A 27,190-nucleotide genomic window follows, 5' to 3' on the forward strand; every position below is an offset into this window, starting at 1 on the left:
AAAGATAGTGACTCCTTTCAAGAGTACTCATCACTCAAAATACAGCGAAACCTTTGAGAAACTCAGAAACATCTTAAATTTTGCAAAGTTTAGTTTACCAAAACAATAATCTTTTTTTTTTTTTTTTTTTGGTACCAGGAATCAAACTCAGGGCCTTGCACTTGCAATGCAGGTGCTGTGTTGCAGAGCCACATTTCCAGCTCAATCCTCCTTTTTAAAGTCTGGGACTTATAATTACAGCTTTGCTTTCCTGTCATTTTTTTTTTTTTAAAGACAGGGTTTTGCTAGGTAGTTCAAGCTGCCCTTGAACTCATGGCAATACTCCTGCCTCAGCGTCCTGAGTGCTAGGATTACAGGTATGCACCACCATGCCTGGCCCTGTCATTATTTTCAACAATGCCATTTTCCTTATGAAATCTATACGGTCCCCACCTAATTTTCAGCAGTCAGTTTCAAGGTTTCTGCCAGACTGTCCTGCCACCCTCCCTATCCCAGCTCCCACAGCTGCCCATGTTCTAGCCCAATACATCTCTTGGCACCATTTTCCTTACTCCCACTGCTGCCCCCACATCATCCTCCACCCCCACTTCTGGAACAGTCTACCACCTCCGTCTGCCATTTTTCTCCCTCAATTTTACTGCCTCAAAAGCCCACCTCTCCCAGGAAGCCCTCCATAATCAATAGAAAGGCCCTTCAAACTACAACAAATATCACCTGACACTGACAGCTCCTGCACCCCAAATTCTCAGAAAAGGAATTACTTCTCACAGATACGAGGCAAATCCTTTATAACCACCAAATGTTGACGGCGGTGATGCAGTTTTCTGATATTATGATGCAAAGAAAGAAGACCATTTCCAGCGGCCTTCCTTTGTTAAGAACTGAAGTCCTCTGTTTGAATTTCCTCAGATCATGAGAATATCCTTTTGATTTCCTAGTGATATCTATTAGCAAGCTGCATGCATTTACAAGAGTCTGAGCAGATGCTACCAACAAAGTACATGCTAATTAGCTGTTAGATTATTAAAGAAATTAAGGAATTGTTGAGCTACTGGAGGTGATCTGTGCAGGTTCCGATAAAGTAAGTTGTTTTTGTTTGGTTTTCTTGAGACAGGGTCTCACTATGTAGTTCAGGTTGGCTTTGAACTCACTACATAGCCCAGGCTGGTCCCAAATTTGCAATGATCCTCCTGACTCAGTCTCCCCGAGTGCTGGGATTACAGGTGTGAACACTATGCCCAGCTCTGAGGAAGTTATTTCTATACGCAATTTTGCTTCTAACAGAAATGAGATAACCATGGCTATGAGTTTGGCTTGTTGGTCTGTAGAAAAGTTTGAGGTGTGTTTCAGATGTGGTGGGGCCACTCACCTCACGTCTAGTGAGTCTAATATATGAAGCTGCTTTACTTGTGCTTTAGAAGCAGCTTTATTACAGGCTAGACTTTCACCACTGAGAAATTAGGATTCAGGTCTCAATCCAAGCAAAGCTGAGAGGACTTGCATCATCTCCATCCTCAGGGACCTGGTATCCTGGGAAACCTGGGATAACAACAGAGCCCAGGACACACGTTAGGAGAGACAGTGCAGCGTGATGGGGCAGGCATCCAACACCCTAAGTGTGCTTACTTACCGGAATATGTGACACATCCAGAAATTAAACAGCAAAACATTTTAATCTATTAATTCTAAAAGTAACAGAGACATTTTATATCTGGTGCTACTGCCTCAAAAGTCTACTACAGGGCCGGGGATTTAGCTCAGCGGTTCTGCTGCCTGCCTTGCAAGCACAAGGACCTGAGTTTGATCCCCAGTACCAAAAAAAAAAAAAAAAAAAAAGAAAAGTCTACTACAGATCAGACAGCCAGATTGCAAGTACAAAGCCAGATATTAAAGATGCAGTTTGGGACAAGACCATTATGGAGAGATTTTCCTCTTTGCTCATAAATTGTCAGCTTAAAAAAAATTAGAAAAGAAAGCTTTCTGATGCTCTAAAACCTTTGCCTTTATTTTAAATGTCTGCAATGTTTGAAGGCAAAACAGATAATGACCAAACTTAGCTCTCAAGTACAAAGATGAGCTGGACTCCTGGGATGAAGCACAGTGGCTGGTTTGGTTCTATTTCTACCAACACTGTGATGCGAGGTACTATGGTTCTTGTTTTAGTTACATGAAGTGTTAGGAATGAATGCCCACTCACATTTAATAATAGCTTATCTAGCACACAACTCCAGAGCACAATACCAACAACAGAAGTGCTTTAAAGCAGGGTAGAGAAGAAAGTAGTTATTAATACACCATAAGATTTCCTTTGTCTCCTTTTTTCACAATGAGAATTCAGCTCAAAAACAACTCTCCAGAATGCGTGTACTGTCCTCTGATCCCTCCACATTCCAAAGTTCACACTTGGGATCCGAGGGCCTTACAACCTCAAGCTTTAGTGATGTATCCTTCTCGGATGAGGAAATCATAGATTTTCCGGGTCTTGTTCACATCTATCTTGATGAGTGCTCTTGCCTGTGCCAATCTCAAGCCTCCTTGCTTGTTACATTCGTTCAGCAGAGCGGATTTGTATTCCAAATAGGCTCCAGGGACCAACCTCACCATCTGACAGAGCTGCAAGACATGGCAAATTTAATAAACATTAACATCTGTCATGCTCATAATTTAATCCAAGCAGGTACAGCAAAATAAAAAAGTGACATCAACTTCCAACTATTTATAGGAGCTGTTGAGTGACTGGACCACATTCCACTTAGTCTCTTTTTCCCCAGAGATAACACTCCCTAAGGACAGACACCCAGGAAGTAGATGCCAGCATGTGATGCTATGAGAGGCCTTAGCTCATTCAGGATGCTCGAGACCTGAGTTTATTGGGAAATACAAGTAAGCGTCTCTGAGGGGCAGCCTGGCTCACCTAGGAATCAAGCATTAAATGCCAGGCCAGAGGACCAACACAGGGCAGAAGGCGCAGATACCTGGATTCCTAAATGTGAATCACCTTATTGTTAGTATCACCTTAAAGTTGTAGTACCTGTTTTTGTGATTAAGTTTTCTACTTTGAGAAAAAGCCATTTTAACTACAAAAAATTTAGGAAGCTGGCTGAGTTCCAGTTCACTTGCCACTATCCAGCAATGAGTAATTTGAGGTCATCACTGTGTGAATTAAAAAATGCTTGCAATTCCAGGCCATAGAACATTTAAATCAAAGCCTGTGGCTTTCTTCAGCAATATGTATATAGAACATAAACTTCCTTCTACACCCAAACTAATCTTCATTGTTCCTCATGGATAAAATACGACTAATATACTCCCAGCACCTCAACTTTTCTGTATTGTCTGACGTGTCTAATGATATAGAGTGGCAGGCGGAGGATGAATCTCAGGAACTGTAAAAGAGGCACATGAGGAACATGAAATGAACTTCAAGGCGAGGGTACCCCCTTTTCAAAACAATTTTTTTTTCTTTTGAGACAAAGTCTCACTAGCCTAGACTGGCCCCAAACTTGCAATTCTCCTGCCTCCTTCTCCCAAGTGATGGCATTACAGGCCTGTGTTAGCATACCTGGCTGAAAACTCTTGAAGAGGATTCTTATGAGATTTAAAATTTAAATTTTAGAAACAGTCAGGTGTGATGGCACAAGCTTGTAATGCCAGAGGAGGCTGAGACAGGATGACTGCAAGTTCAGCACCGGCCTGGGCTACAAAGTAAATTCAAAGTAAGTCTAAACTACAAAGCAAGACCTTGTCTCAAAATAAACAAACAAAATTAGAGAAATAGCCAAAATGTAAGTCTGATGATTATAATGGGATGCACAAGGGTAGGGTGGGGGAATGGACATAAGGGATGCTATTTTTTAAACGAAAATTACTGTGTGACTGTATGTAATGCTGGATCCAGCCTACCCTTTTTTGGAGAGCAGGAATTAAACTAAGCGCTTCAACCATGCAAGGAAACTACTACACCACTCAGCTACATACATATCCCATTTTAAAATTTTACTTCCAGATAGGATCTTGCTAAATTGCTCAGGCTGCTACCATGGGTGGCAGCACAACCCTGTAATCCCAGCATTTGGGAGGCTGAGGCAAGAGGATTGCCTTGAGTTTAAAGCCAGCCTAGGCTACATAATGAGTTGCTGAACTACATAGCAAAGCTGTGTGCCCAAAAAAAAATTTTTTTCAAAGGTGTAGGGACAGTGAGAAGGATAGGGAAAGGGGAATAAGGGGAAAGAAAAAAAATATGAGAAAATGTAAAAATGGAATTAAAGTATTTGAAGGTGGGGAGGGGAGGAAGGGGTGAAGGGTGGGTGGGGACAAGGGGAAAAAAATGAGAACCAAGACCTGGCATGTAAAGGCACAAGATCCCAGTAATGAATGTAACTGTACTGTCTACCTAGAATGTACCAATAAATTCAATAAAAAAAAATTTTTTTTTTTTTTTGGCATGATCTCAAACTTGAAATTCTCCTGTCTCAGCCTTTAGGGTAAGCTAGGATTATAGGAATATACCACTGTGCCAGGCTCTGAATTCCTTTGTTCTGTGTAAAAGAGAGAAAATACTGGCGGGGGGATCCCTGTATCTCCAGCTCTCCATCTTTTTTTTTCCTTTGAGACAAGTTCTCACTATGTAGTTCAGGCTGAGCTTGAACTCACTATGTAGCCCAGGCTGGCCTCCAATTCATGGCAATCCTCCTGCCTCAGCCTCCCAAGTGCTGGCATTACAGGTGTGCTACCATACCTGGTCCTTTTTATTTTTAACACAAGGTCTTATTAAATTGCCCAGGCTGAGCACTAACTTGCTATCCTCCTGTCTCCGCCTCCCAAGCGTGCTAGAATTACAGACATGTATCACTATGGTCAGCTCTGAATTCTTTTATTTATGCTTAAGACGCTATGGAAACAATTCTAAAAATGTTTTAAGTAATAAGACATATTGTTGTTTTTGTGTTTGGCTTGGTTTTTTGAGACTGCATGTCATCACAGTCCAGCCTGTCTTGAATTCACAATCCTCCTGACTCAACCTTCTATTTTTGAAAATATGTGCAGTTTCGGGGTGGGGATTTAGCTCAGTGGTGCAGCCGCCTGCCTTGCAAGCACAAGGAGTCAAGTTCAATCCTCGGGACAAAAAAAATGTGCAGCTTCTGAAAATGACCATTCTAACAGAAAATATTTATTTTCATGTAGTTATTTGAGGTTTACAAAAAATTAATTTTATTTATATAAGCACATAATAGTTATCTGACACAAGCTAAATGCTCAATAAATGATAGTTGTTGCTCTTATTTGACATTATGACATGAACTTCCCCCCAGAGAGGAATGGTGGCAGAGTGATAAAGTAGTTCTGAAACCTGCCAGGATTACTTCTTTAGCTCTTAGACTTTCAGGACAGGACAGAGATAGGCCTATATGTATGTTAGATGGTGAAGAAAGATGGGTGTCATGTTATAATGAGTTTTTAAAGACAACAAATAATCTACTCTTTCCTCTAGTACCCTTCCTTTCTTTTTTATAGCATGCAGCAGAACCACTGAACTAAATCCCCGGCCTTCTAGTTCCCTTTCTTTTTGTTACCTCCTTTTCTTTTTCATTCAGCTTCTCTGTGCCAGGGAGGCCAGTAAGATTCAAGGGTGGTGCACTCCGTCTACCTACAGACATAGAGAGGAACATATATTTCCCATAATCAACAGCTGCTCAAGTGTAAAAGTATAACAAAGCGCTGAGTCCACACCAGACTGGCTAAGTACAGAATCACTATACCAGCTGTAACAAAGTCAAACCAATTCCCCTGGATCTATTTAGCTAATAACATGAGCACCCTAAATTCATTTCAGAATGAAAAATGATAATTTATGTGTCTTTTGCTCTGCCAAAATACATACATCCCTCAGCATCAAATAGTACTGCTCACCATAGTAGTTAACCACCGATGTAGACTCTAAAATCTGAAGCCCAGATGTCATCCAGTTAAGAAAGGTCACACACTGCCTTCCTTGACAGCTAATGAATGGAAATAACAACTCTGCAGGAGACATTTTCTAATCCTTACCACTCTGCCAGCAGTACAAGGTAAACACAGTAATTACCCAAGTACCATGTGCCTTCAGATCAAAGGCAGAATGTTAGGCCAACAAAAGGCCCTCCTTATTTATTATGTGGGAGAAGATCTGTTCCTTTCAAAGTAGCACTGTTCACCTGAAAGATCCACTAATAAAAACAACTAGCCACTGCCAGGCATGGTGGTGCACACCTGTAATCCCAGCACTCAAGAGGCTGAGGCAGAAGGATCACTGTGAGTTCGAGACCAGCCTGGGCTACATAGTGAGTTCCAGGTCAGTCGCAACTACACAGTGAGATCCTGTCTCAAAAACAAAACGAAAACAACAGCAACAAAAAAAACCAAGAACAATTAGCCATTGTATGGCAAAACAAAGACTAAAGTCAACTCAAATACCTGAGAAAGAAACCCAAAACAGAGGTCACTGGCCAGGGCAGGATAGAAAGCTTGATGCACAAAATATTTCAGGTTTTATTCTGAATATACTTATTTTTTTTGGTACTGGGTATCGAACTTAGGACCTTGCACTTGCAAGGAAGGCGCGGTACCACTGAGCTAAATCCCTGGCCCCTGAATATACATTTGGGATTAGAGATCAGATGGAGAGAGATGCAGTGAGTTAAGCAAAAGAAAATATAGAATACTCTGTTAAGTTTTATGGGAATTGCCTCTTAGGTGGGACAGAATAGGAAGACACTGTTATAAGCTGCTCTGTTAGAAAACAGGCTTCTCTGTAGTATCAGCAAAGGAGATGAGTGCTTATCCTAAATGCTGAAAATAAAGATAAAATAATGTGGTACCTCACAAGTCACCAGAGGGTAGACCACAGTCAGTCAGGCCGGGCTTACAACCTTTCATTGCCTGAAGAACAGTTCAGGCCATCAAAGAGATCCAGGGGCCACCTCACCTCAACCTAAATCTAAGGAGTGAAGAAGACTAACACTAGCCTAGGGAAAACAGTGAGTAAGGGAGTACAAATAGTTAAGAAAATATAAGTACAATAGGTATACAATCATGTTAGCCAGCTCATTCATTTTAATTAGCCAATATTAAAGTATTTGTAAGGACCAGGGATTTAGCTCAGTAGTGCCACTGCCTGCCTCGCAAGCATAAGGTCCTGAGTTCAACCCCTGTACCAAAAAAAAAAAAAAGAGAGAAAAAGTTATTTGTATTTTCTTATTTAGAACAAGGAAGAGAGATTAGAAGTTAGAAAATTATTGCCAGGGATTTAGCTCAATGGCATCATGCCTGCCTCACAAGTACAAGGTCCTGAGATCGATACTTAGTGCCAAAAAAAAAAAAGTAGTTAGAAAATTATAAAATAAAACCTAGATTTCATTGTCTTGGGAACTCACTAAATGCCTCCCTTTTTTCCCTTAAGTATTAAGAAATAATTACTTGAAATGAGCCAGGTGTGGTGGCACACACCTGTAATCCCAGCACTCAGGAGACTGAGGCAGGAGGATCGCTGTGAGTTCCAGACCGGCCTGGTTCCAGGTCAGTCTCAACTATATACTGCGTCCCTGTCTCAAACCGCGCCCCCGCAAAAAACTCGAAACAAAGAAAAAGAAGAAAAAAAATATCACTTGGGTGGCCTTATCTAGATTCTGATATACTCAGAAATTTTACAAGGTCTGTTATTTCAAGCTGCCAAAGAATAATAAATGACAATAGATGACTTTTAACTACTTTGTTTCTTATCAGTGGAATGTGTCATCTGTATATTCTTATTAGAAGACAGGGCCATCACATGGAGCAGGGGTGAATGAAACTAAGAGAATAGAAAGAAACATTACAATCTTGGTTCAGAGCTTTACTAATACCTCCTCAAGTTCCTAGCCACTGATTATCAAACTACCCAGGATCATCAGATAGCAAATGGCTTAATCTTGCTCTAAAAACTAATATCAAAATAGGATATACCCAAAGAGTTAAAAGCATAAATATAAAAATAGTACTTTAAGTCTCAAACTTGTAAGAAATCCTTACATTTCTGGTATATGTTTCATTGCTCACAGCAGATAGCAAGATTTTCATTTATCTCCTATCAGATGCATGTCAAAATGTGTGGTAGATAAAACTCCACTAAACTAACCAACAGTGACCGACCATGAACACTGGTGAAACAAAGACAATACCTTTCTGGGGTCTTTTTTTTTTCCTTTTTATTGAGTTTATTGGTTCATTCTAGGTATACAGTGCAGTTACATTCATTACTGGGATGGGAATCTTTTCTTCCCATCTCTATAATCTCAGGGACATAAGATCATCCTTATCTGGCTATGAAGTTTCTGAAATTGTTCTAATGTTTATAAATGAGGCTAACACTTGATTACCATTGCTCTCCCTAAGCAACCGAGCCTCCAGAGAAGGGAGGATTACTAGGTCACTATAACCTCTTGAATGCAAACTTCACAAATGTTCACAATCAAGACTAGCATGTACAAGGCCCTCGCTCCAAATCCTCATTGCTACAAAACAACAAAAACAGTAACAAAAGACTTCCTCTAGCCTGAGAAATAATTACCTGAATTTGAAGCCACTGGAATGGAAGGACTCACTCCGGAATCACTACAATGAAGAAGAATTTAAACTTAGATCATCAAAGAAGAATAATTTCCAAAAGCCCCGTTGGACTAAGTTCCATTTTATCAGGAAGATGACTTTCAAGAGATGTAATGAGATAGACTGGATAATGTTTTATAGGACACCTCTCTGTATTAAGAAAGAAAATCTGTTCTGTGGGGGAAAAAATCCCTTTAGTTTGCTAAGAAGAGCTCTGAACAGGAACATCACTGACATGATTCATGGGGAAGAACGTGAATTTTTCAATGAAAATCATATCAGTAGATAAGGAGCGGGAGAGATGTGGGTGGGAGGCTAGGGGGAATACAGTAATTTTTTTTTTTTTTTTTTTTGTGGTACTGGGGATCGAGCTTGGATCTTTGTTCTTTTGAGGCAGGCAGTGGACCTACTGAGCCAAATCACCAGCCCCTGTCATTTTTAAAAATAAAGTCTAAGTAGGAAAGTAGGGTTGTACAAGGCCAATTATGTTTCTCAAACTGTAAATACTGCACTGCTTCTGGGATGGACTGCTAAAATCTTTGTGAATTCTTCTAGCTACTCAATTATTGTTACTCTGCCATCTACGATACCCACAAGTGTCCAAAAACACATGTGAAAGCCACGCATCCTAGAAGGAATGGCTCCCTCAAGCAGGCCTCCCTCAATCAGGGTTAACTGCTCACATGTCAGCTTGCCGGCGGAGCCACTGCTGGCATGCGCTGCTGTCCTGGATATACTGGAGAACCTCAGAGAGCATGGTGCGTTTAAGGCGCTCCTCCTCTCGTGTCTTCTTTAGGTGATCGTATGTCCTGGCACCTGAAGGTATAGACAATACCGCAACTACAATCACAATGCAGTAGAAGGGCCTCATAACCGACCAGCAAACAGTTTGTCTTTTTTTTTTTTTTTGGTACCAGGGATTGAATTTAGGTCCTTGCATTTGAGGCAGGGGCTGGAACCACTGAACTAAATCCCTGGCCCTAGTTTGTCCATTTTGGTTTCCCTTGCAAAATTATTTCTCCAAGAATCAAGTAAATTTCCAAGTCTAAAATCCTTTCTTAGCCAGGCACAGTAGTGCACATCTGTAATCCCAACACTTTAGGAGGCGGAGGCAGGAGGATCACAAGTTCAAGACAAGCCTGGGCAACTTCGTGAGACCCTGTTTTAAAAAATGTAACAAAAAAGAAAGCTGGGTGTGGTGGCACATGCCTATAATCCCAGCACTTGGGAGGCTGAGACAAGATCACTATAAATTTGAGGCCAGGCCAGGCGGGGTGGCACACACCTGTAATCCCAGCATTCGGGAGGCTGAGGCAGGAGGACTGCTGTGACCAGCCTGGGCTACATAGTGAGTTCCAGGTCAATCTCAACTACATAGCGAGACCCTGTCTCAAAAAATAAAAAACAAAACAAAATAAAATTGGAGCCAGCTTCTGCTACACAGTGAGTTCAAGGCCAGTCTGAACTACACAGTGAGACCCTGTTTTAAAAACAAAACAAAACAAGAAATAAAGGGCTGAAGATACAGTTTAGTGGGAGAGCTCTCACCTCCATGTGAAGGGACTTGGCTTCAATCCCTAATATCACACACACACACACACACACACACACACACACACACACACACACAGAATAAATAATAAAATCTCTTTCTTGACAATAAGTGATGTATTTTTATTCTTTTTCTGTATTTAAGAAATTTTTGAGGGATGATAACCCAAAAAGTATAAAGAAAATAAGTCACTCATAAACCAAGATCTGTCATGTAAAGGTACAAGATCCCAATGATGAATGTAACTGTACTATATACTTAAAAAGTACCAATAAAAAGAAAATGCTTCCCCCACAAAAAAGTCACTCGTACCTCCACCCTCAAAAAATAACTAATATTTACGAGGGTCTCTAGCATGTTAGGCAAGCACTGTACTACTGAGCCACTCCCCTTATTATAGATAAAGAGGAGTCAGAGCAGCAACCTCTTCTCTTCTATGTGTCATGACTTGTATTCCACTCCAGATAATCTAGATGATGTTACTTAGGTTAAATAAATAAAACCTTACTAGAAAGACTGAAAACTCATTCTGAAAAAGAAAATCTTGTTTTAAAAAATTCACAACAGAGCAAGGGATTTAGCTCAGTGGTGCTGCTGCATGCCTCTCAAGCACAAGATTCTGTTTGATCCCCCATACTAAAAAAAAAAAAAAAAATCCCAACCAGAGTAAAAAAAAAAAAAATCCCAAGCTGAGAGATTCCCTTCGCCCTCTGATACAGTATACAGCGAAAGCATACTTACTACAAAAATTGGTAATGCCTGCTGTCCTGTATTCCTGAAGCCTCTTGATTTCCCTTCGGAGTTCAAATTCCACTGTTTTTCCAAAAGAACAAAGGAGAAAAATTGGAAAAACAAAATCAACATCAGTGAGCACTTTCACTATTGAGTGTCTTTAGTAATTTTGTTTTACATAAAAGGCTGGGCAGTTTCATCTGGGGAATACTTTTTATTGGTAACCCTTATCTAAGAGCTCAGACAATCCTACTCCAACTGCTTTCCAGCTGCTGTCTCCAGATGCAACATCTGGAATTAGCTCCTGGAAAATTTAGGATTCAACTGGCTGAATTCGTTTGTCTACAAAAGTAACAAATAGTTTTTTTAAATAACCAAGATTTTCTGTTCCAGCAAACTTCAATTAAAATTTCTACTCACACTCATAACAAAGTTCTTTTATGAAACCTGTCTCTGGTATTACTCTATGTTGCCCTGATGTGAGAGAAGGACAAAAGCTCTGTGCTCAAGCCCCAGTTAGATTCTTTACAGCTTTTCTCCTATAGGGACAAAGGAGCATTGTGTTTTCCATAAACCAAAGATTTCTGCCTTCTCTGAGAGCACAGGTCAGGGTGCACTGCCTGGGTTATTATGTGATAGAACATTCAAACGTGGGTGCTTTTGAAATAGAAGATGACGGGAAAGCCTGGACAATCCATGGGGTATAGTTCTTTAGTGACACATAAACCAGGAATGACACAATCTGGGACAGGAAGTAAAAGATCAGTCGCTCAGTACAAACCACACAAAGAATTCCAGCTGAACAAGGTGTTTGCTAAGGACAAGCAACCTGGTTCAGATACATACATGCCTATGGTGCTTAGTAAGAAATATTTGTATGATGACAACAGGCTGAGGGCCTTGGTAAAGAACTTTTCCAAAACTAAACTGAAAAGCTAAATATACAGATTTCATAACGTCAGTTAGAGAATAAGCTACCCACTCTAGATTTTCAAAAGTCTAGGTCTTATGGCCTTAATGATTAAAAAAAAATTATTTTTCAGTACTGGGAATTGAACCCAGGGCCCTAACAATGAGCTACATCTCTACCTCCTTTTTATTTTAAATTTTGATTTAGGGTTTCCCTAAGTTGCCTAGACTAGGTTCAAACTTTTCTTTTGGCACCTGGACTCAAACTTGGGACCTTGCACTTGTGAGGCAGGTGGTAGCACCACTGAGCTAAACCCTGGTCCTAGGTTCAAACTTCGGATCCTCCTGCCTCAGCCTCCTAGAGTGCTAGAATTACATGCATGGAGCACCATACTTGGCTTAATGATATCAATTTTTTAAGAAAAATCAAAATATACATAAGATGAACTCTTCTCAGGAATACTAAAGAGGCAAGAGAATGAAGTAACATATCCATGAGTGATCCAACTCCGTCCCCATTGCTAAAACAAGTTTTAATAATAAAACATTTATGGACAAAATAATATGATATCCAAAAAAATTTATAAGATGTTTGGAATTTGCTTCATAATCCAGTTAGGCTCATGAGCAAGAGGAGTGGGGAGTAAAGAAACTAAACAGGCAATGTGCTGATAACCGCTAAGGCTGGGTAAATGACACATGGTGTGCTGCACGGGGTGCACTATATTATTGCCTCTACTTTCGTTTATGTTTGATAAAATCAGAAGAAAAACTACCGAACTACTGTTTATCTGGGAAAAACAAAAGCCACAGATATGTTTTTAAATCTTTTTTCTCCCACTGTCACAATCCCAATTTAGCTCATGGTAATAAAATAAAGGTCAGATATGTCTGTAATCTCATCTACTCAGGAAGCTGAGACAGGAGGATTGCAATTTCAAGACCAGCCTGAGCAACTTACTGGGACCCTGTCTCAAAATAAAAAAATAAAAAGGACTGGGAGGTAGTTCACTGTCAGAGTGTTTGCCTTGTATGAGCAAGGTCCTGGGTTAAATCCCCATTACTGGAAAAATAAATAAAGAAAAGGGATTTAGTTTAGTGGTTCTTTCACCTGCCTGGAAAGTTCAAGGTCCCAAGTTTTATCCCTGGTACGAAGGAAGGAAGGAAGTAAGGAAAGGCAGGCAGGCAGGCAGACAGACAAGACAGAAATATCCATTTAATTATTTCACATGAAACATACCATTATCCCTTATTTGTTTATTTGCTCTGTTTAGAGATACTGAGGACTGAGCCTAGGGCCTTCAAGTTGAGCTATACTCTGCCCCATTATAAAGAATTTTAAAATTTTGACAAGGGTCTCAGCTAAGCTGTGCAAGCTGGGTTTAAAATTGCAATCTTCATGCATCAGCTTACCAGAGTACTTGGATTACAGGCATGCACCACCCCACTCAGCTTCTTCTATTTATATACACACATATACTTGTAGGTTTTACCTACATGCATGGCTTTCAATGAATTTGTCATGTTCCACTGGCCCCACAATTCTTGCAAATCGCCTCATTGTTTCATAAAGGTCTTGGACTTCCTTGGGATACCGCCTTTCCATTACTACAGAGAAAGAAAAACATAACCCTGTCATCCAAAATATAAGGATCCTTAAGTTTGCTACTTTTTTTCTTTTCCTACAAGTGAAATTAAAGGTCATAATTCCTAAATTCACATGACTAATTTATCCATGACAAGAGGCACACAGGAAGTCTAAGAAAGCAAAACACTAATCATAAGAACAGCATAACAGCAACTATCACAGAGGAATGTTGTTATCACTGGACATCATCTCCACTACTAAGCACTATTGACCTCCCACACAATCTATACAGGGTCAAGCACTGCTGCAATAATGGAAATGACACAGGGAGACTATGCATTTTTAGAAACAATGTTGACCACAATTTCTGATATTAACATTCACGGAGAAACAAGGAAAACACAAGAATCCATTTAGATGAGGTAGATTAGCCCAGAGTGAGGTACACATTTCTTTATTGTCCAAAGGGGTCCTTTGCTTTTCTTCAAATCAAATTAAATAACTACAACTTAATTATTTTGACAATTACCATGCAAGTAAATGGTCACATATGTGACATAGACAGGACTAACAACTTTGGGGATCACTACTAACCAAGCCTCTAATCAAAAGAGGTATTTGCAGGCTAGGGATTTGACTCAGTGGCACCACGCCTGCCTCATAAATGCAAGGTCCTGTGTTTGATCCCCAGTACAGAGAGAGAGAGAGAGAGATCTGCAAAGAAGATGGAGAGTAAAACTGCCTGACAGTAACTGGTAAGTCTGCAGATTCAGAAATTCTTGAACTATTTCTTTGTGATTTTAATAAAATAATTTGGCATTTTTATCTACTCTTGGATTAAAGATACATATTTTCACTTATGATAGTTATTTAAATTAAGCCCTGATTTTTATTTTTTTCTGGTACCGGGAATTAAACTCAGGACCTTGCACTTGCCAGGCAGGTGTGGCTCCACTAAGCTAAATCCCTGGCAAGTCCTGTTTTTTAGATGAATCTCTTTCCTTGCAAAAGACTTTCCTATTCATAAATTCCAGGAGCTGATGTGATAAGCAGCCACAGACTGATCATTTTCACCAAAAACAAAACAAAACAAAAAACAGTCTTATAACAGAGATAACAGAATAATTTGAAGTAAAATTTTTAAATGTGGGGACCAGGGATGTAGCTTAGTGGTTCTGCCACGTGCCTTGCTAGCTCAGGGTCCCAAATTCGATCCCCGGTACCAAAAACAGAAAAAGAAAAATTTTAAATGTGACCAAAAAAAAAGAGCCCAAACCCTGCCTTACAACACTAAAGTCAACTGACATCACTTGTAGTTTCAATATAACAACAGGTGAAACCACGATGATAGCTAACAGAATAACAAGGCCAAACCTACCTGACTACTAGTTAAATATACAATTTTTGTAAGAGTTCCTTGTCTTCTGCAAATAAAAGTCAAAACTTAACTAATCTATTATGGAAAACCCTGGAGTTCTGATAGAGGAATACATTACTGTGTCTACCAGAACATGGCCAATTATTGTCTATAGCTAGAACAAGTTTTAGGCCAGCCTGGACTACATAATGAGTTCAAGACCAGCCTAAACTACATGTCTCTACCCTTAAAAAAAAAAAAAAAAAAAAAAAAAAAAAAAAATCCTACATATCATATAGACAAAGCTTTATTCACAGACAAATTCATCACATCACTATTTATGTAATTGATGGAAAGCTGAAAATAAATAAAACATTTAAGAATAAAAGTGATTAGGTCCAGGGATTTAGCTCAGTAGCACCATGCTTGCCTTGTAAGCACAAGGTCCTGAGTACAATCCCTGGTACCAAAAAGAATGAAAGTGGTTAAATCCAATTTATATAAATAAATAAATAAATAACGTAACAAAAGGAACATCCTTAAAATACCTCAATAACTTAAAATATGTACAAAATAACAAAAGGCACAAAATGTAACATACTTATGATCCTAACCATATCTTTAAAAAATTATATACAAACATTTATAAAGATTACAGACACTTAACTCCTCTGACTGGCTGACCTGAACCAGACAGTGCGTAGAATGTCAAAGAGATATAAAATCTATCAATTAAGATATCACTAAATACTTTTACAAAACAAAAATATGACAAACAACTTATTTATTTATTTATTTGGTACCGGGGATTGAACTCTGGACCTTGCACTTGCAAGGCAGGCAGTGGAACCACTGAGTTAAATTCCCAGCCTGACAATTACTATGAATATTTCAAATGAATATTATAATTATTATGAGCACCATTCTTATTTGATGAATATACTCTACAATGTACAAGAAGAAAAGGTACAGGCACTTACCAACATAAGTATTTTCATTATTTAAAACAATAAAGTTGAAGTTTGCAATTCACTTAAAAATTATGTTTATTTTCAGGCTTGGTGGCACACACCTGTAATCCCAGCACTTGTGAGATTGAGGCAGGAGGATCACTTTAAATTCTAAGGCCAGTATGGGCTACATAGTGAGTTCAAGGACAACCTGAACTACACAGCAAGACCTTGACCCCAAAACACCAATAAATGAATGAATGAATGAATGAATATTCACTTACATGTTCAAAATTATTATCACCATTATACAATGTAAAATATCTTCTGTGTTTGCCTACCACCTCGCAAAATAAAAGTATCATTTTGTGCTGATATTTATATAAAAATGTTTTTATAACCTAAAGGCCAGGCTACACTGGATATAGCTCAGTGGAAGAGTTTGCTTGAGGCCTTAGGTTTGAATCCCGGCACCATAAAAAAACAAAATAATCTGAAGATCACGGTTATATTTAATATACAGTTTTAAAACATGTTGTCATCTAGAAAATGATCCATTAATGCTGTGATTACTACACTAATCAAAAATAAGAATTTTTCTTTGTTTGTTTTTTGGTACCAGAAATCAATCTCAGGACCTTGTACTTGTGAGGCAGGCACAGCACCACTGAGCTAAATCCCCTGCCCAATTCTTTTTAACACAGGGTTACCACATAGTTCAGGCTGGTGTACAGGTGAATTTGTAGTAATTGTACTGCCTCAACCTCCCAAGTGACAGAATTACAGGCTTTGCCATTATGTCTGGCTCACCGTTTTTGTTTTAAAACAGGGTCCTCATATGCAGTCCAGGCAACTGGCCTTGAACTCGTTATGCAGCCCCTGCCAGCCTTGAACAGATGGTCCTCCCGCCTGAGCACCGTTGCTCCAATACTGGGATTACAGGTGTGCCACATCATGCCTAGCACTAATGTTACTGATTATAAATTAATAGTCCTTTCTACCACTATGGATTGCCTTAGAGACTTTTTTGGGTGCTGGTGACTGAATCCAGAGCTTCACTGTACATACTAACCATTTGTTCTACCCTTGAGCTACATTCCCATTCCTGCACCAGAATTTTTAAAATCTTCCCAGGTGATGCCTGATTAAGAACCACTGCCATAAGTTATTTTAAACTATTTAACAATATTAAAACAAACTGTTAAAAAATTAATAACTAATAATTTTTAAAAATTATAAAATTTTAAAACCAACTAACACTTACGTTGAAATTTCCTAAGGTTGATTAATCCATGATCTCTAATAATTCTAAAATGAAAAGCCACAAAAATCAATGTTAGAATAAGTTGCAAATTTAATGTCTGTCATATGCATCTTTTATCAGACACCATAATGACTCTAAGGTAGAATACGGAGGTCCATTGAAATCACTCCCCACAAACTTCTGCGAAACATCCACGGCAGGGAATCAACACAATGTTAGGATCTCAAACATCACACATTTTCCCTCTCATTGGGCATATTAATATGAGATGAATGAACTACCACTTGCAAATACTAAAAAACATGTATCCGTCACTTAAGATGAAACAGAAGGGAATCTGCGTGTACATCATAAAATTAGTCAGCTTATGAAAATGATAATCAAGAACAGCCATTTAAGAGAAATCTGCTAACCATAAAAGGGCACCATGATCAAACATTCAATATTTACAATTTTGCATTCAGACAACTCTGTTGGAATTTTTTTTTTCAGTACCAGGGATCGAACTTAGGACCTAAGATCTAACATCAATTCTCAACAACTGAGTCCTACAATACTCTCTAGCTCTAATTATGTGTTTTAAGCAAAGCAGGATTTAAGGAAATCATATAGGGTTGTGCTTGGATCCTTAGTTACACCAGAGGTGTTTATGACAAGCAACAAAGATTTTCAAGGGAACAGTGGGGTAAGCTTCTTTAGCAATCATGGAAGCTCACTTCAGATGTGGATAGTAAGCTTCATTTTAGATCATACTGTGGTCCCTCAAGAGTGTCTCTCTCTTCTGACTGCTGATACCTTTGTGTCTATAGTTAGTAATCTCATTAATATACAGTCATACATATCCACACACACCCCTGCATACTCACATCCTTCATACCCCTCTCTGCACTGTTAGAATTTCTGTAATCCAACAGGAGTCTGAAATCCTAAATTTTGTTTTTATTTTTTGTACTGGGGATCGAACTCAGGACCTTGCATTTGTGAGACAGGTGCAGGCAACCCCCAGCCCATAAGATCTTGAATTTCTAATTCTGAATGTTGTGTGTAGTTTGGTTTTGTTTTGGTGGGTGCTGGGGATTGAACTGAGAGCCTCCAGAATGCCAGGTGAGAGATCTACCACTGAGCTACATCTCCAGTCCTTTTTTATTTTTTAAGATAAGATCTCTTGCCAGGGTTTGTGATGCACACTTGTAATCCCAGGTAGGAGTTTGAGGCCAGCTTGGACTACATAATGAATTCAGGATCAGCCTGACCTAAAGTGAGACCCTATCTCAAAAAGCAAAACAAAACAGAAGAACAAAAACAAAAAGGAGATCTCTTTTTAGATGAAAAATTTCTCATAAAAAAACAAACAGAAGGAATAAAAAACCAGGCATGGTGGAACATACCTATAATCCAGCACTCTGGGAGGCTGAGGCAGGAGGAGGATCATGTGTACAAGCGCAGACCAGGCAAATAAGCAATTTAGCAAAACCCTAGCTCAGAATTTTTAAAAAGCTGCAGAAGGATCAGGAGGAAGCCCTCAGTTCTATCTCTGCTACAGAGACAACAACAACAACAAACCCAGGAATGTGAGCATTAAAAAAAAAAAGTACATCACCACTTTATATCGATCTTGTTCCTTTTTTCCGAAGATCTTAAACAGCTTATCCACACTGCTTATTATTCCCCAGAACATCAAGAGAGTAGGAAAAAAGTAAAAGTAAGAAATTATTATCCTTATTTGACAAATGGAAAAACTGAGGCTTGAGCCAAGCATGGTAGCTCACTCCTGAAATCCCCGCACTTGGGGGGCTGAGGGAAGAGGATCACCATGAGTTCAAGACCAGCCTGAGATACACAGTGAGTTCAAGACCAGCCTGAACTACATAGTGAGACCTTGTTTGAAGCTTGAAAAGAGTGTCATCCCCAAGGTCACAAGATGAGCCACAAGTAGAGTTCTTAAGTACTATATGTGATCAGTAGTCCAAAAATTTAGAAAGGCAGTATGGTTTTCTACTTACTTTTTTCGTCTTTGTCTCTCCTTTAGCCGGGAATGATAGATATCTACCACAGCCATCTTCAGAGCTATAAATACATATGGATAAATGATGAAGATATAAAATATAAACAAAGCCAAGACAAAAATCTTTTACACAAATTCTGAAGCTTATTCCACACTAATGTAGGAAATATGTCTATTGTAGGCATAAAAATATCCTAGCATACTGACTTCCTCTTAGTAAACTACAATGAAGTTCTTCCTCCTGGTGTATTTATTATATGGCATTACTTTGTATATTACAATATCTTTTTTTTTTGTTTGTTTGTTTTTGAGACAGGGTCTCACTATGTAGTTGAGATTGACCTGGAACTCACTATGTAGCCCAGGCTGGGTTCAAACTCACAATGATCCTTCCTGCCTCAGCCTCCCAAGTGCTGGGATTTCAGGTGTGTGCCACCACGCCTGGCTACAACATCTACTTTCTACTAAACACCTCTTTTGGACATTTATTATGTATACTACTATACACAGTGAATGTTAATGGGTTTCTGTAGTGTAGTGGTTATCATGTTTGCCTCACACAGTGAATATTAGAACTTTAGTAATAGATGGATATGCTAGAAATTATTAGAGTAGTCATAAAAATGTTGTTTTTGTTTGATTGTTTTTTGTAGAACCTAGGGCCTCTTGCATGCTAGGCAAGTGCTCCATCATCGAGTTAAACCCTCAGCCCCAAAATAAATGCTGATTGTATTAGAAGTTCACAAGAGTGAGCTCAAGAGACAATGTTAAGATAAGACGAGTATGTGGCACAGACATTTTCCCAGAGTAGCAGTTTCCACTTGAGGAGCAGCAATTGTTTCAGGTGTAGAGTTTTGCATTCTACAATGAAAAGCTCCATTAAAGAATCTAACTAATGTAAAATCTATGCCTTTCTTGGTTGCCCGTGTTCCAATCCTTTCCTCACTTTAGTTTCATGTTTAACTAAAAAGAAAAGCAATGGATAAGAAAAGTTCTGGTTTTTTTCTTTCCCTAGCTACTCTTTATTCATCTTCAGAGTTTCTTCTAAGGCTTTTGTTCTTATTTTTTTCATTCCTCACCTTTTTCCTCATTCATTTCTATGGTTCCAAGTATTATCAAACCATATAATCTCAAACACAGCTCTATTTTAAGCTCCAGATTATTTTGGATATCCCTATTCACACAGCCTTCAATTGTAAACTTGTATTCTTTTTTTTTTTTTAATTGAAGTTATTGGTACAATCTGGGTATACAATACAGTTACATTCATCATTGGGATTCTGTACCTTTACATAATAGGTCTTGATTCTCATTTTTTCCCCTTGTCCCTGCCCTCCCTTCACCCCCTCCTCCTCTCCCCATTTACAAACACTTTATTTCCATTTTTTCAGTTTCTCATATTTTTTCCTCTCCCTTATTACGTTTCCCCCACCCTTCCCACTTTCCCTACACCTTTAGCCCTTTACTTCCTATTTCACATTATTAATTATCACATTAGGATCCTGTGTACTATTATAGTTTTTCACACCAAAGAAACTATTCAGTATTTCAGTTAAAGAAATCCCTGTATGAACATTAAAAATAGGGAATCCTAAAATAAAACTAAAAGGGAAAGTAAAAGAGGAAAGGCAATGATGTAACATTAAAATAATTCTTAATTCTGGAGATGAAAATGGTCCCCAAACATATTTAAATTGCTTCTTGCTCTTATAGTCTTATCTTATTCTTTTTTTATTATTTAGAGAATGCTTTATTAGTTTCTGTAATCAAACCCACGTAGATATGACCTTACATATTTAGTACGATGTGTTACCCCTGTACACATGGAAAAAAAATAAATAAAAATAAAAAAATTAACATTTCTAGAACAATATGGCTGTCCATTTCTGTACAATGCCAACTCAGCACAGTAAATTGGGATGACTTTTTCCAAAGGCAAACTTGTATTCTTCATCTTTTCTATCTTCTAAAACTCTGACCTTGGTTAATAGCATCACAATAAAGTTAGTTGTCTAAGACAAAATCAACCTGGGTTCTTACTTTTTCCTGTCTTCATACAGACTCAGTCAGTGGGTTGTCCCCATGACCATCCCAGGCTTTGGGGATGGAACCCAGGGCTTCACATATGTTAGTCAAGTGCTCTACCACCAAGCTACATCCCCAGACCTTTTTATTTTGAGACAATTTCTTTTGCTGAATTGGCCAGGTTGGCCTCAAACTTCTGATTTCCTTGAATCAGATCTTTCTAGTAGCTGGGATTACAGGCATGCACCTCACCCAGCTCAGTTAATCTTATCTAAACACTCTCAAATTCACCTCTTCAATCCCATCTTCTAACCCCATTCCTTGTCTCTCTTGTCATCTTAACGCCACCTTGTAGGAGAGGCATCATTATACTTACTAACTCCATGCTTGCCTTACTCCAACTGAACTCCTCCAAATGGTACCAGAGTACTATTTTATGGTACAATATGATGGTAATTCCTCTGCTTTTAATTCTTCAGTGGCTTTCCAACTGCTTAAAAAGAGATCAAACTCTTACACATTATATAAAGCCTTTTACTGTCTTGATACTTCCTACATTTCCAGTATTGTTTCCTACCACTCCTTCATTGTCCCTACGCATTGTGCATAGAGAATAACCAATTCAAGATTACAGAGTACCTACATACAGATCATGAATCTAGGCAGCTTGATTCCTGAGCTGTGATAACAAAAAATACTGAAACTACCCAACATGTTTTCTAGTTTAGTGGGCTTAACTTTATGTTAGTCCTATATCCTAAATCTGGCTTCAATGAAAACAAAGTGTATACTGGGAGGAGTAAAAAAAAAAAAAATCAGAACCAAAAACTTCCATAGTCTGTTTATAATCATTACACAGCAGGGCCGGGGCTTTAGCTAAGTGGTTCCGCCACTTGCCTTGTGTGAGTTCAATCCCCAGTACCAAAAAAATAAAAAATAAAAAAAGGCTATATTTAACCATTACACAGCTAACTCTAGAAGAAACTTATGAATTGAGCCTAACACTATGTTACATGAAACCATTCGTTTCACCTATTGATTCTGGAAGCACCTTAAGATTTAATGATTTCCGTAAACAAGGAAACTATACTAATGACTTCTTGTATTTTTAAGATTTTGTAAATTGACAGTTCCCTTTGTTTTCATTACTGAATGTGTTCATAGAGGCTCTAGAGAGCATAACAGTGCCTTGACACTGCCTCAAAATAAAAAAGGGCCAGGGCTGGGGATTTAGCTCAGTGGTTCCGCTGCCTGCCTTGGAAGCACAAGGACCAAGTTTGATCCTCAGAATCAAAAAAAAAAAGGGCTGACTGAGGCTGCAGTTCAGTAAGTAAGCAATGGGCTCAACAATACCTGGTACCCCTCACACATACACACATACAAGAAATCACCAATTTATTTTGTTATGTAAAAAAGCAAGTTGTTGAGAAATGTATGATCTTAAACAGTTACTATGGTAGTCCTGGAAAGATATACATGAAGAAATTCTGGACACTCCATACTGATTCATTACTGTGTATCTCACTGCTACTTGCCCTGAGGATATTCTTAGATTAAAAGGGTCAATACCAAAGTCTTACATCCTAGGCTATCAGAGGATGTGCTATGTATAAATGTAACTTCAATCAATGAGAGATGTCCAGAAATACTTTATCCAGGTCATTTTCCTGGGCCTCTGAGATGAAAGTAAATAAACAACCTAAATCTTGGCTGGATAATTTGGACATCCCCGCCCCCTGACCTTTTCTTTTTTAGCCTAGTCCTTAAATTTTTTTTTGGTTGGGGGGCTGTGCTGTGGATTGAACCCAGGTCCTTACACATACTAGGCAAGCACTCTATGACTGGGCTACATTTCTATCCTCTTAAAAAAAAATTTTTTTTTTTTGGTACCAGGGATTTAACTCAGGACCTTGCACTTGGGAGGCAGGCAAGGTGCCACTGAGCTAAGTCCTGGCTGTCAAATTCATTTTTAAGTGACTAACTCTATAAATGAAATCATGGGGCTGTTCCATATAAAAGCCTTGATATCAAAGACTACCCCACACTCTGCCTCTGTTTACAAAACAGATGTGGACTAGTTAGAAAGACATGCGAGGTCAACAGGAAGAGGGAGGAGACGAAGCATCTCTGATATACAGTATAACCAAACACAAATTTTATAGTGGACTTTAATACTTCTAAGACAAGAAGAATAAGGAAGTTAACAGTTTAATGCAGGAAGAAAAACAAATGTAGCAACAATAGCTTAAATACTTTGAGAACTTCTCATGTTTTGGGTTTTTTGTACACATTACTTCATTTATTTACCCAATAAATCCAATAGAAATGTGATGGGCTGGGGATGCAGCTCACTGGAACAGTGCTTGCCTAGCTTACATGTAGCTCTGGGTTTAATCTCCAGTACTATAAAAAGAAAGTTTTGAAGATCCAGTGCAAAGTACTACTAATTTTGATAAAGGATTTCTGTAATTTTTGTAAGGCATTATAATATTATTTCATGAGATTGGTATGAGAATGACTTATTCAAAAAAACTGAAGAGATTGTATTACCAAAAAAAAAAAAATGTATTAACACATACTGCCATTAATTGGTTCTACTGCTTGATCATTTCAGTAGTTTAAATGTGTACAACTGACTGCACAGGGCAAAAGGAAGGAAACACATAGAAGGAAATGGGAAGAGAAGTGGAATTATTCCAGAGAAATTCACACTGAAACTATTGCATCTTCTTTTCTTTTTTGTACTGGGGATTGAACTCGGGACCTTGCACTTCTGAAGCAGGTGGTGGAAGCACTGAGCTAAATTCCCGGCCCATGCATCTTCTTTTCTTTATAAAGCACACACTCAGACAGCAGCAACTGCTTACAAGATCTTAACTACATGAATAAACCAGGGGGAACCACAGCATAGCAGGTAGAACAGAAAGAAGGCAGACACTACAAGAACGAGAAATACCAGTCATGAGAATCAGTCTACTAACGCAACTAGAAAGCTCTAGTACAAGTTGCCAAACACAGAGATTAAACATGAACAAACCAAAATTAGCCATAACCTATCCACTTATCCAAGGCCTCTGAATGTTCGGCTTTAAGGGGGAAGATCAGTCTCCATGATATTGCAGTGGGGACTGAGAAAAGTTTCCAAGAGGCTGGCCTTAAAATATTTCAAGAAGTAGGCAGAAGACAGAGGCAGCTCCTTCCCACTGCAATGTATTTCTAACATTGTTCAAAATAGCTGGCAACATGTTTCTGTTTTCTTGACAGAAGGCACTTATTGCTTGCTTGGCAAGAAAATCAACTCAGAGGCCTTAACTGCAGAGAGGCCAATCAAAATCCTCACTGCAACTGCACAAGCACAAACCTGTGATCAGGTATTCCCCAGAAGCAAAGCTTTTAAAAAGTCATTCCCACTCTAAGCTTTTGGCCAAGATGCACACAAATAATTCTGTGAAGGGAAAAAGTCTATGTGGCCTAAAGGTAAAAGTCAGCCACTAGGAAATCTTGGGCAAATTACTTAACTTCTTTGCATATTTCTCTAAATGTAAAATGGGAAAATATCTTTTCCTGTTCCTCACGAATGTGGAGAAACTATAGAAGATAATAAATGTGAAACCTCATCTCCTCAATCTCCAGAAAGAAAAAGAAACAGCAACAAAAATTAAGGATAAAAGACAGTGAATGTTATACAGGAGAATCTGGGAATGGATCTGTATTTGCTAGCTATGTGACCTCAGATAAGCTACTGGATCTTTCTATGCTTCAATTTCCTCATCTGTAAAATGGGAATAATAACAACGCAACTCATACAGTTTGTGACGATTAAATAAATGACTTCACATATGTAAAGGGCTTAAAACGGCACCTGGCAAACAGTAAAAGCTATATGGATTAGTTATTATTAATAGTAGTTAAGTTTAAAATGTCTTACACATAAAACAGCTAGTTCATTATAAAACGAAAGGCACTACCAAGAGCTGAATACAAAGAGACCAAATGGAATGTCTCACTAACTGTTCAAGAATCTAAAGGCTGGGCATATGGGCAAAAAAAAAAGTATTATTTGAAAAATGGCAGGGAAACCTTGCTGAAATTAACTTTTCAAAGGTAGGGAGTGTAAACCACATTAAATGTCTACTTATGAGAAGTGCTGAAAATACAGACTCGGGAAAAAAATTTTTTAAATACAGACAGCACACAGGAGGAGTTCATTAATACATCTTTTGTCTGGGTTATGGAACAATGTTTAGAAAGCTGGTACACCCAGAATTTTAGGACCCTAAGAAAATCAGGTAAAGAATAGCCCACAAAGGAACCACGCCTGCTCCCAACCCAGCAGCCATCGCTCAAGCGCCGGGAAGGTAGGCCGGGCCCCGATCCACCGCGGGAAGGAGAACCACGCCTGCTCCCGATCCAGCAGCCATCGCTCAAGCGCCGGGAAGGTAGGCCGGGCCCCGATCCCCCGCGGGAAGGAGAACCACGCCTGCTCCCGATCCAGCAGCCACCGCTCAAGCGCCGGGAAGGTAGGCCGGGCCCCGATCCCCCGCGGGAAGGAGAACCACGCCTGCTCCCGATCCAGCAGCCACCGCTCAAGCGCCGGGAAGGTAGGCCGGGCCCCGATCCCCCGCGGGAAGGAGAACCACGCCTGCTCCCGATCCAGCAGCCACCGCTCAAGCGCCGGGAAGGTAGGCCGGGCCCCGATCCCCCGCGGGAAGGAGAACCACGCCTGCTCCCGATCCAGCAGCCACCGCTCAAGCGCCGGGAAGGTAGGCCGGGCCCCGATCCCCCGCGGGAAGGAGAACCACGCCTGCTCCCGATCCAGCAGCCACCGCTCAAGCGCCGGGAAGGTAGGCCGGGCCCCGATCCCCCGCGGGAAGGAGAACCACGCCTGCTCCCGATCCAGCAGCCACCGCTCAAGCGCCGGGAAGGTAGGCCGGGCCCCGATCCCCCGCGGGAAGGAGAACCACGCCTGCTCCCGATCCAGCAGCCACCGCTCAAGCGCCGGGAAGGTAGGCCGGGCCCCGATCCCCCGCGGGAAGGAGAACCACGCCTGCTCCCGATCCAGCAGCCACCGCTCAAGCGCCGGGAAGGTAGGCCGGGCCCCGATCCCCCGCGGGAAGGAGAACCACGCCTGCTCCCGATCCAGCAGCCACCGCTCAAGCGCCGGGAAGGTAGGCCGGGCCCCGATCCCCCGCGGGAAGGAGAACCACGCCTGCTCCCGATCCAGCAGCCACCGCTCAAGCGCCGGGAAGGTAGGCCGGGCCCCGATCCCCCGCGGGAAGGAGAACCACGCCTGCTCCCGATCCAGCAGCCACCGCTCAAGCGCCGGGAAGGTAGGCCGGGCCCCGATCCCCCGCGGGAAGGAGAACCACGCCTGCTCCCGATCCAGCAGCCACCGCTCAAGCGCCGGGAAGGTAGGCCGGGCCCCGATCCCCCGCGGGAAGGAGAACCACGCCTGCTCCCGATCCAGCAGCCACCGCTCAAGCGCCGGGAAGGTAGGCCGGGCCCCGATCCCCCGCGGGAAGGAGAACCACGCCTGCTCCCGATCCAGCAGCCACCGCTCAAGCGCCGGGAAGGTAGGCCGGGCCCCGATCCCCCGCGGGAAGGAGAACCACGCCTGCTCCCGATCCAGCAGCCACCGCTCAAGCGCCGGGAAGGTAGGCCGGGCCCCGATCCCCCGCGGGAAGGAGAACCACGCCTGCTCCCGATCCAGCAGCCACCGCTCAAGCGCCGGGAAGGTAGGCCGGGCCCCGATCCCCCGCGGGAAGGAGAACCACGCCTGCTCCCGATCCAGCAGCCACCGCTCAAGCGCCGGGAAGGTAGGCCGGGCCCCGATCCCCCGCGGGAAGGAGAACCACGCCTGCTCCCGATCCAGCAGCCACCGCTCAAGCGCCGGGAAGGTAGGCCGGGCCCCGATCCCCCGCGGGAAGGAGAACCACGCCTGCTCCCGATCCAGCAGCCACCGCTCAAGCGCCGGGAAGGTAGGCCGGGCCCCGATCCCCCGCGGGAAGGAGAACCACGCCTGCTCCCGATCCAGCAGCCACCGCTCAAGCGCCGGGAAGGTAGGCCGGGCCCCGATCCACCGCGGGAAGGAGAACCACGCCTGCTCCCGATCCAGCAGCCATCGCTCAAGCGCCGGGAAGGTAGGCCGGGCCCGATCCACCGCGGGAAGGAGAACCACGCCTGCTC

General features: G+C 41.0%; 1 protein-coding gene across 4 annotated transcripts in view; it reads right to left on the reverse strand.

Moving 5' to 3' along the window:
* Positions 1-1,846: 1,846 nt before the first annotated feature.
* Tada2a (transcriptional adaptor 2A) overlaps positions 1,847-27,190 on the reverse strand; it is a 57,680-nt gene continuing 32,336 nt past the window's right edge. For 3 of the 4 annotated variants that reach the window (XM_033762916.1, XM_010626799.3, XM_010626801.3), the window contains 8 exons: positions 18,978-19,041; positions 16,975-17,018; positions 13,313-13,423; positions 10,916-10,987; positions 9,306-9,438; positions 8,585-8,628; positions 5,574-5,647; positions 1,847-2,613 (listed from right to left, as the gene is read on the reverse strand). In XM_033762916.1, the coding sequence (XP_033618807.1) occupies positions 2,428-2,613; positions 5,574-5,647; positions 8,585-8,628; positions 9,306-9,438; positions 10,916-10,987; positions 13,313-13,423; positions 16,975-17,018; positions 18,978-19,041 (728 nt within the window). In that variant the 3' untranslated portion in view covers positions 1,847-2,427. The remainder of the gene's footprint in view (positions 2,614-5,573; positions 5,648-8,584; positions 8,629-9,305; positions 9,439-10,915; positions 10,988-13,312; positions 13,424-16,974; positions 17,019-18,977; positions 19,042-27,190) is intronic. The other variant, XM_010626800.3, reaches the window with a different exon arrangement.

Source organism: Fukomys damarensis, unplaced genomic scaffold, assembly GCF_012274545.1.
Source record: "Fukomys damarensis isolate Sample0158 unplaced genomic scaffold, DMR_v1.0_HiC HiC_scaffold_13, whole genome shotgun sequence".
Classification (NCBI taxonomy): domain Eukaryota; kingdom Metazoa; phylum Chordata; class Mammalia; order Rodentia; family Bathyergidae; genus Fukomys; species Fukomys damarensis.